This window comes from Rousettus aegyptiacus, unplaced genomic scaffold (assembly GCF_014176215.1).
Source record: "Rousettus aegyptiacus isolate mRouAeg1 unplaced genomic scaffold, mRouAeg1.p scaffold_m13_p_8, whole genome shotgun sequence".
Lineage (NCBI taxonomy): Eukaryota > Metazoa > Chordata > Mammalia > Chiroptera > Pteropodidae > Rousettus > Rousettus aegyptiacus.
The window spans coordinates 42,715,437-42,725,974 of NW_023416311.1; the positions used below are offsets into that span (position 1 = coordinate 42,715,437).

Sequence of the window (10,538 nt, forward strand, 5' to 3'; positions counted from 1 at the left end):
AGCTACTGAATCTTCACATTTAAAGTATTACAAAATTTAAATCTCCCAGAGAGACTCAACTACAGAATCTGATTCCAAACTAACTTTCAAATATACTCACTTTTAAAAATCCTAAATTGTCTTTTCCAAGCACATTTGGATGTTGGGGGAGGGGGGAACAACATGTATTTATTATACATGTAGCATAAATATGCTATATGTACATATGTGTATGTGATTTAAGTAATAAATCTCCTTTCTTGTGCAACAAGTCAGAATTTATAAATCTAAATAAATGTGATTTACAGCAGTCATTAAGCAACCACCACTTCTTCCACTGCAAAGTATCTTTAGTAATCCTTTTTTCTAGTGACTTTCAAGACAGATTGAACTACATAAAAGGTTTTTCGACTTGTTTTTAAATTTTTAAAATAGTATCATCTAGTTTGATCACTTACACTATTCACTAGCTTAAATGTTCTTGAGGGTTTCCAAGTTTCAAATCAAATTTCAAAATACTTTTAAATTATAAAAATAATGTAACATTTCAATACAGGAAGTAATAAATGGTAGCACGAATGTATGTACAATAGTCTACATTTCAATAAAGAAAAACTATGTAAAAAGGATCTTAAACTACACATACACTAAGAATGAAATGTGTAACATGAAACCCTGATAGCATTACCTAAGATATAAACTCTAAACTCTTCTATGTGACATTCAAGAGCTGGTTGCTGCTCACCTGCACAACCTTTTAAGTCACTCTAAGGAGTTCTTTATTATACCCAGCAATATCTAATTCTTGGAACCCTACCAGATTGCCATCCACTTACTATTATCTATACTCCCCTTCTCTTGTCCATCTAGCCAACTCCAATTCATCCTTCATGACCTACAAAAACTACTATGTAGGTACACCAGACTCCTCTAAACAATTTATACACACTTTTACACTCTCACCCCATTACAGCAACTGTATGATTTTTACTATTATTGTCCACAAACCCTTCCCAATTAGTTCCCTGAGATAATGTACTATATCCTTGCATATTTTTACTGCCACAGTCTAGCAAACCATCTGACATAAACTGTTAATGACATACTGATAGTTATATCTTTTCAATGTTTACACAGGTTCCTATTCCTGTTAAGATGCAGCGAGCACACTCCACTCTGCCCCTCCCATAAAATGCAGCTATAAAACCTGGACAAAACGCATGGAGCAGCTATTTGAGAACTGTGAAAAGTAAACAGCAGCAGGAATTTTGGGAGGAAAGATGTATTCAAAGTGAATTTACCATTTTCCATGCCCTAGTATCCCCTGGCTGGACTAGGGGGTTGAAGTGGGCATCAGCAAGGACAGAGAAAGAGCTCCAGATCAAGAAAGGAGATTAAAAGCGACTCCTAACACTTGGAGACAGTGGAGGAAAGTTCCCCCTTTTTTTCCTCCATTCTCTCATGCCCCATCCCCAAAGCAATACCATCGTGGTTACACAGGAGGCAGCAGCAATAGTGGCTGTAACAGGGACCCACAGAGGCTAAAACTGAGGGGCAGGAACCTTCCTCTCCAATTCCGAGAGCTGTGTGGTCCCAAAAAAGAAGAGCCAACCTCCACTGCTTTTTTTTTTCATTTATCCTCCAGTCATTTGGTCCCAGACATGGGCAGACTCACATGAAGTGTGTGACAGAGTGGCCTTTGGCCAGAAGACCAAAAAGGGAAGATCCAAGGAACTGTGAGGTACCAGGGAGCTAGCAGAGGAGCAGCTCAGGAAAATGGCCCCAGGAAATTGTTTATGAATTCGGTTAAACCCCAAGCTGCAAAAGCTTGGATTAAGACTACACACAACATATCGCAAACTTTGTGAAATGAACTGTGAGACAGACCAATGCCCAAGTCTCGAAGACTAGCCACTAGGCAGTACATAGAGGGAAAAGGCACTGCAAAAACTAGTGTTCTTTCATCTCATTTTATTTAACTTACCTCTTACCTCCATGTCTAAAAAAGCCCTGTCTGCTATTTCTTATTTTCCTCAGTTTGAGGCATTTTCTATTTCCATTACAGAAAGTGCTTAATTAACTGTACTTCCATTCCCATTCTACACACCTTTCTAATCTCTCCATTCTCCTCAAAAAATTATATCAGTTTTTGTTAGTCACGTTCTGCACTACTGACATTTTGGAGCAGATAATTGTTAAGAGGGAGGTGTCCGGTGCACTGTAGGTAGCACTGCTGGCCTCTGCTCAGATGGCAATAGCGCTCCCTGCCCTGCCAAGTGGTGACAAGCAAAAATGATCTCCAGATATTGCCAAATGTTCCCTGAGGGAAGCAAAATCACTCCCGGTTGATAACCGCAGTATTCAGTCTTTATAGTACTATAACTCTGTAAATGCAATTCACAACTAAGCCATGGAGTAAGATTTCCTTTCCTGTACAAACTTTTGTTCCCTCACAATTAATAAAGGTTTTGTCATTGTCTTTGCTTCATCTTCTCTATACTTGTCACTAATTCAACCTTCCACTAGTTTCCCAAAATTTTTTTCTTGATGTTAATTCGGATGCATCGGTTTCACATTGCAGACTATCCAGGAGCCTTCTGATCTGTACCAATGTGGACGGTTGTCATCTACGCAACACCCTATGCTGTCCTCTCACTAGCATCCTATGGCCCCCTGTGCCTCTATCCTGTATTAAATCTGATGTTTCTTGTACTCTGTCTTCCTCCTCCTCAATTTATTTTCACGAAGTTCCTATCTCTGGAAGAAGGATGTAGGGAATAAATATTGAGACACTACATCTGAAAGTATCTTTACTCTTTACTCACACTTGATAACATGGTTTCGTAAAGAATTCTAGATTGGAAATCATTTTCCTTGAGAATTCTGAAGATAGTGCTCTCCCCTGCCAGCTTCCCATTCTGATGTTAAGAAGATTGAAACCATTCCAGTTCTTAATCTTTTCTATGACTTGTTTTTTCAGTCTGAAAACTTCTAGGTTCTTCCTTCTGTTCCCCATATTCTGAAATTTCTCAGTCTCTATTTTTCATAGATGGCACCATTCAATGGACCTTAACTATTTGAAATTCCATGTCCCTTAGTGCTAAAGGACCTCATGATGATCCTCTTACGATTCTTTACCTTTTCTGGTATTTCCTACATCTGATTTTCCCCTATTATTTTCTGGGAAAAGTTCTTTATCTTGCAAGCCATCTATAGAGTTTTGTGTTCCTGCTCTCATATTTTTAATTTCCAAGTGCTCTTATTTAAACTAAGCTTTTATAGATTATCATGTCATTTCATGGTTGTAAAAATCTACCTAAGGAGATCAATGTAGGTTTTTTTTTTTTTAAAGCACTCTACCAACTGCATAGTTTTATTCTTCCCAGCAGCTTTTTTTTCTGTTAGTTTTTAAACTTTATCTTTCATGATAAAAGGCCTATTAGATGTTCATATTTAAGTGTGGTAGACCACAAAGTTATCTAGGAGGCTCATCAAACTATGAGGCACCACTGAGGATGATGAGACTGAGCCACCTGAGTCAAATAACCTAAAGAAGAAACTTCTACTCTCCTACCTGGAGGGTAAAGGCCCGGCTGTCAAATTCTAGAAGCTGAGCTGGAGGACAGGGCTGAGGTTTTCATTATGTATACAGGATGTATAAATTAACTTCTGCCACTTTTAAGTATTTTCTTATTCTAAAGTACACTGACACTACCACAGCAGTCTCTCATTCAGGTCCATACCACTTTCCCTTCTGTTTGAGTTTCCAAATTCTGTTGCTCATCTCTTCACCCATTCTTTTTCTTGTGGGTTTATGCATTAAAAAATTTGAAAACAAAACACTACTATATAGTATAGTATAGTAAGTACATGTTTGTGTTCAATCTACTATCTTTAACTAGAAATTCCCACTTCAACAAAATCTAGAGGACCTAACCACAACCTAAAATGTGGTTAAAAAAAAAAAAAAAAGCCCAAGATGAAGACAAATCCAATCCCATCCTCATCCCAATTCAGGAAAGCTCCAAATGAAGAAAGGTAAGCTGGAGGATAGGAATAAGAAAAAGGACCAAAAAGGGGAGGGAAAGCAAGGTCTGTTTACATCTACTCTTTCACTCCTTTCACTCTGTTTATAGAAGTTTCTCCTACAAAGGCAAAAGTCCCCCACAATGGTTCCCGAGGGTCCCCCAGTGTAAGAGGCAGCTTTCTATCTACTCACATAAAGGAGAAGCCTATCCATAAGCCCTTGTACTGCCTTATCCTATCTATATAAAACCACAACCAAGAAGCACCCAACATCTAAGGAAAACCTGGGGCATGACAAAGAAAAAGTTAAAGAACTGGCCTTCAAGAAAAGATAGTGTTGAGAATATCTTTTAGAACCTCGGTACTCAAAAGTGTGGACCCTGGACCACCTGGAAGCATAAATATGAGAAGAGAAACAGACACGTTAGTCAAGTTATATAACGACTAAGGAAGTTTACTTTCTAATAATCCCCTCAAAGGAAATTAGTTTAGAAATGTGCACCAGCAAAACAAGAATGAAAATGTAAGATTTAAGAGAGAAGAGACCCTGGGAGAGCTGTGAAAGGGAATTCTAGTACACTAGTAGTTTGACAAATGAACCAGTCCAGACTGGACTTGGGGTTGGGGGTCTCCAAGAGGGCACTCTGGAGGAAAAAAATTCTGTAGAAAAGATGGTGTAATCGAGGGTGCAACTGAGGATATAATAAAGGAGCAGATGTGGGGGCCAGCTACAAACTTTGGATGTGCTGAGAGATGTACAAGAGAATCATGGCCCCAAAAAATGTGAAGCAAAACACCCAAATTAGAACAGAAAGACAAAAAAAAAAAAAAAAAAAAAAAAATTCAAGAATATCTAGAAAGACTCAAGGAATAATCCCCCTCTAAAACAAACAAACAAAAAAAACTAAAAGAAAGCATTTTGACCAATTTATAATGCTATATAAATTGAAAAGAAAATTCACTAGGACATTCTCAAGATCCTTATCAAGGTATAGTGACTATGGGCTGATGGAAAAAAACAAAATCTTAGCTACTGTAGCCTTGCCTCTAAAGTGAAATATATACATAGTTATACTGTATAACAATTGTTATTATAGTTCAGCTTTTGCAATCAACGGACTTCATAAGGTTACAAAATGAAACAAATATTATCAATCTTAATTTTTATTTTAGTTTGCCTGGATAGCTGAGGAAATTGGGTAAGAAAGGAATAAAAAAAAAGATGGGGCACTAATTGCCTCCCCTTATCAAATAGACTCAAAAGATACTATAAGTTCATACGACAGTATAATTTTAAGCATATATATAACATCACAAAGGTAGCAAATGTAACAATTTAAAATAGTGATATATTGGAAGGAGGCCAAGGTCAACAGCAGGCACAATAAACCGAACCCTCACCTAGTATTTACCAAGGTAAACTAAATACTCATCTAATATCTAAAGTTGATGAAATAAGAAATTGGTGCACATATATTTAAATATTAAAGTATTCACCAGAATTCAACACAAAACAGGTACTGAAGAGTAGAACTGAGAAAGGGGTAGGGCAGGAGACTGTTGCTTTTCATTTATAAATTCTTCTGTACTATTTCATTTTTTTAAACCTTAGACATGAGTACACCTTTGTAACAATTAAAAGCTGGCTTCTTTAAGAAACTATAAGGAAAAGGAGATTTGGGCACATTAAAATTACATTTCAATGTTTTCATTCTGTGCATGTTTTTGAACTGTTTTAAAGATTTTAAAGTATGTGTGTATATACACATACATGTACACAGAAAAAAATGCTTTCCACAATAATTTGTTATGGGAAAATTTCTCCATCTCACAAAATATTATATTTTCAATGTTCCCCAAGACAGAAAGAATATTAGCACAAGGACTGTTAATTAGTACAAAAATGTTTCAGTAGAATTGAACACTAAAATGACAAACTGAAAATGAGAACAATATCATGAACCCACGAGACCACCAAAATAGCAGCAACATTTGTAGCCAGAAAATATCTTTCTCTTTTTAACACTAGAGTAGCCCCACCATTAATTCTTAAAGGGGCTTTTAAAAAAATACTCCAAACATCTCTTTAAAAGAGAAACAACTTACCAAACTGTTATTTTCAGTTTTCACTTTAAAAACATGCTTTCCAATTCTTTAAAAAGCTAATTTAAATAGCAAAATTTTTAAAACTGTTTAACTTTTAATATCAAAAATCATGGTGCACCAAAGGCAAGTATCACCAGAAACCTGGTGCACAGTTCCTTTTTTATATACATACTTTTTTGTAAAGCAATTTGTGTTCACTAGAACATTTTAGACTAGAGTCTTCGCATTCCTCTCCTCTAATTCTTTACACCCAGAAATAATCAGTGTTATCAGTTTGGTGTACAGTTGACCCTTGAACAACACAGGTTTGAACGGCACAGGTTAACTTGTACACAGATTTTTTCCCAATAAATACTTCAAATGTATTTTCCTTATGATCTTCTCAGTAACATTTCTTTTCTCTAGCTTACTTTCTTTTAAGAATACAGTATATATCACATATAACTTGCAAAATATGCTAGTCAACTGTTATTGGTAAGGCTTCCAAAACAACAGTAGGCTATTTGTAGTTAAGTTTCAGGGGTAGTCAAGTTATATGCATGCGCGCGCGAGCACACATATATAAATACACAAAACATTTAAAAATTTATTTTAACAAAAGACATTAAATGACTAAATACATTATTACATTCAATAGTAGACTACATCTCTTTTCAAGACACAAAGATTTTCCTTCAGCTTACTGTTAGCTAATTTCCTTAAAAATTTCTAACGGCTGCACAGTATTTCAGTAAATGAAATGTTGCATATTAAACCATTTGAAAAATAACATTCTATGTCTTAGGTTACAAGCAGTCTAACAGTTACAAAGTACATTTTGAAAATTTAAGTCTCTTGCTCTAATTTTCACATCAAAAATCAATCTCAAATTTTAACTTTCTCCAAAACTTAATATATGATCAATAACTGAAGTAGGCACAGTTAGCAGGAACATGTAATTTATCAAAAATCAAATTAACACAACAAAAAACCTTTTAAATATACTAATAATAAGCAGAACTGGGGAAAATATAAAGCGAGTAATGAGAATCGAGACCAAACTCATAAACTAAAAGGTACTTAAAAGAGCAAAGAAGTGAAGAAAAATTAACCTTTTTCAACTTAAGCTTCATTCTTATAGAAATTAAACATAAATACTAAGTGCAAAAATTTCTGAAAAGGCCTACAATCAAAAAGCCTGAACTGTTAAAAATTAATTAATCAACAAAGATATTATAAATATTAACTTAAAAACAGCATTACTTTTAAAACCTAAAGTTTTAAGAAATGGTTACTTGGCAGTCACTGGGATGTAAAGTACAGCACAGGGATTATATAGTCAATGATATTGTTATAACTATGTATGGTGCCAGAGGGGTAGTAGACTTATCTGGGTGATCACTTTGTAAGTTATAAATGTCAAATCACTATGATGTACACCTGAAAATAATATCATATTGCTGTCAACTGCAATTGAAAATTATTTTTATTTTTTTAAAGAAACAGCTATTTGGTTTCATTATTAATCAAGATAGCTAGCCCCGACCTTTAAACACATTATCCTTATAGAACCAAAACAATTGTAAAAAAAATCATAAAGGAACAAAAATACACTCACTGGAAAACCAAGAATCATCATTTAACACTCAACAGATGTTTAACATAGTGTTTACAAACACGACAATTACTTTGTGTGTAAACAGATTCCACACGTAAAATCAATCATAATGGTTGCTATTTCTTTAAATGATGTAATCCTCTGTAATATACAAAATAAATCCAATACTAGTAGGAAGTTTAGATTCCCATGAAACGTATAATTACCCATCTTTTTCTAAATAAACCTGTATCTCTACGAATCCATACATAATTATTGCTCACCTTTCCAAATATTTCTTTTAACTATAAATGCACATCCTTTTAAAAATCTTGAAAACATAGTAAAAATCATAACCCCACTTTTGCCACACATTTTTCTAGTCATTGAGCCATACAGACATACATACATCAAATCTTTGTTTTCTTAAAATATTTGGGATCAAAAGTGCCTTTTAAAAGGTTCATCTGAATCTATCATATTCCAAATATTACAATCAGACCATCACCAAAGAAACAGAGTGACATTAATTCTCGTTAGTTGCAAAATTATTTGTTTGCTTATCTACATGAACCTCTTTTGTGAAGTTTAAAATGTTAGACTTGATTTCCTATTACATGCACCTGGCATAGGAGAAAAAGCACAGGCACTGTAGAGAAAAAGGCCTAGGTTTCAAATCTTGATTTTCTGAGTTACAATGAATGTTACCTTGTGTAAATTACAACCTCCAGGAGTCTGTCAGATGAAAAAAGAAGTAACTGCACCTACCAAATAGGGCTGTTTCGAGGATTAAATAAGATATGTTAAGGGAGGGCTCAGTGCCTGGCACACAGTAGTAATCTCACAAATATTAGTTTTTTCCCCATTAAAAAAAAAAAATGCATGAAGGAGACACAGCTACTAAAAGTCAGACTTTTAGACATAAAAATACATCAACTGTAAAAGATGTTATTTTATCAGAGCTTTTAATTGTAATTTATTTCACAACCCACTTATACTTAGCAACAACTCAGGGTATTACTGTACCAAAAATTTTGCTCCGAGAAAAAGAAAAAAAAAACATTTTAAGTTTATTTTACACTCTGGCTACCTGGAATCATAACTGACAAGAGGGAAGAATGAAGATTTCTCCTGTAAATATATACCGAATTAAAACCCTGCGGTTAAGAATTTCCTTTAAGGATAATAAGGATAATTAAGGGATGAAAAGAGCAACCCGACTTTGTTTTCCCCCTCCAATGATAAGTTTGGAGATGAACAACAGAGTGATTCTTTATAGCAATTTATGGAAAATGCCATGAGAAAAGGGGTAAGTTTGAAAAGTGCTCCCTGCGTAGGTCCGGGGAACCGGAATTCTAAAGTTTAAGACTCTGGGGGTCTTATGACAGTAGTGGCGAACGAGATGAAGCGAGGAGGGGGGAAACGGTCTGTAAAAGTCAGAGAGGCAGAAAAGTAATGGGAAGGGGAGGGGGCGGCCGAAAAACGCTAACGACCCAGGCTTCGGCGAAGCGGCTCCGCTTGCGGGAAAGCAAAACAGCTGCGGAACTGAAGAAACGGGGAAATCCCAGGGCCCCGCGAAGAAGGATGGAAGGGGCGTCCGAAACAGGGAGGCTGCGGCGGAAAAAGAGGGGTGGTGTCGGCCCAGGAAAGGGTCGCCGCGGGAAAGGGGGCAGCGGCGCGACCGGAAAGCGAGGGCACGGATGTGGGCGGCGGCGGCGGGCGCGGAGGCCGCTGCAGTCGCCTATCCGAGGGAAGACGAGCGCGGGGACAAGGGCCGGCGCGGCGCGCTACCTGCAGAGATCGTCCAGGACGCTGCCGGGAATCTCCACCCGTTTGGTCTCCATGATGAGGACCCACAGCAGAAGCAGTGCATCCCGGCTCCGCGCGGCCGGGGACCGAGGGTACGGCACGGAGACTCCGGCGCGCCGGAGAGCGGGCGGCGGCTCCAACGAGGACGAGCGGGGGCAGGGGCGAGACCCGCGCACTTCCGTCCCGCACCCTCAGCCCTGGACCCCCGAGGCTGGGCCGAGGCGCGGGGCGGAGCCCCGGGACTTAACGCCCCTGTTCTGCTTGAACAGCCCAATGGGAAGCTGGAGAATCGGGAGCCTGGGCACGCTGGGCCAATGAGGCGTTCGCTTATTGGTCCGTCGTCTCCAATCCGTCTTCAAGGGGCTCAGTTGCTACTCAGAAAACCAACTTCCCGCCGCCTTTGACGGAGCCCCGGGGTGGGTACGCGCACGCGCACCAGGACCCTCTGCGCTGCGAGGAAGTCCACGGGGCTCAGGTCTTGCCTAATAGACCCCGAGACTAACACGGGGACTTGGGCGTGGCCTGCACGTCCTCTCTGCGACTGAGCAGTCTCTCCTTCCTCTCCGGGGCTGACCCGCGGGCGCGTTCCGCTCTGCGCAAGCGTGCCTTCACCACTTCTGGCACCGAATATCCTGCCGACCCGCAGCCGCCCCAACGCCTCCAGGCCGAGGGCTGTGCTTCCTTTCATTACAAACTCCTGAAGAGGGCTGTCTTTTTGGGGGTAGCTCACCTCTGTCCCTCTTCAGGCACCCAGCCCCGTCGGTGAAAACCAAAGTACTTTATCCCAGGCTCTGACACTTAATGAGATCTTGGGAAGTATTGATTGAACTTGAATTCGGGAATCTGCATTCTACCTCTACAGTCTCAACCCACTGCAACCTGCTAGTCCTCATTCACTCCTCATCTGAGATCCTATTTCCTCCTCTTACGTCATACCTGCATCCCCCTACACACACACACACACACACACACACACACACACACACACACCCCTGCTTGGTCACAAGTTTAGTCCATTCTACCATTTAATGTCCCATCGTTT

At 38.7% G+C, this 10,538-nt stretch overlaps 1 protein-coding gene across 3 annotated transcripts in view; it reads right to left on the minus strand.

Annotated features, from left to right (window-relative positions):
* The window catches only part of DCP2 (decapping mRNA 2), a 46,665-nt gene extending 36,929 nt beyond the window's left edge, over window positions 1-9,736 (minus strand). Inside the window, exon 1 of one of the 3 annotated variants that reach the window (XM_036225267.1) lies at window positions 9,479-9,736. In XM_036225267.1, the coding sequence (XP_036081160.1) occupies window positions 9,479-9,531 (53 nt within the window). In that variant the 5' untranslated portion in view covers window positions 9,532-9,736. The remainder of the gene's footprint in view (window positions 1-9,478) is intronic. The other 2 variants (XM_036225268.1, XM_036225269.1) reach the window with 2 other exon arrangements.
* Window positions 9,737-10,538: the final 802 nt, after the last annotated feature.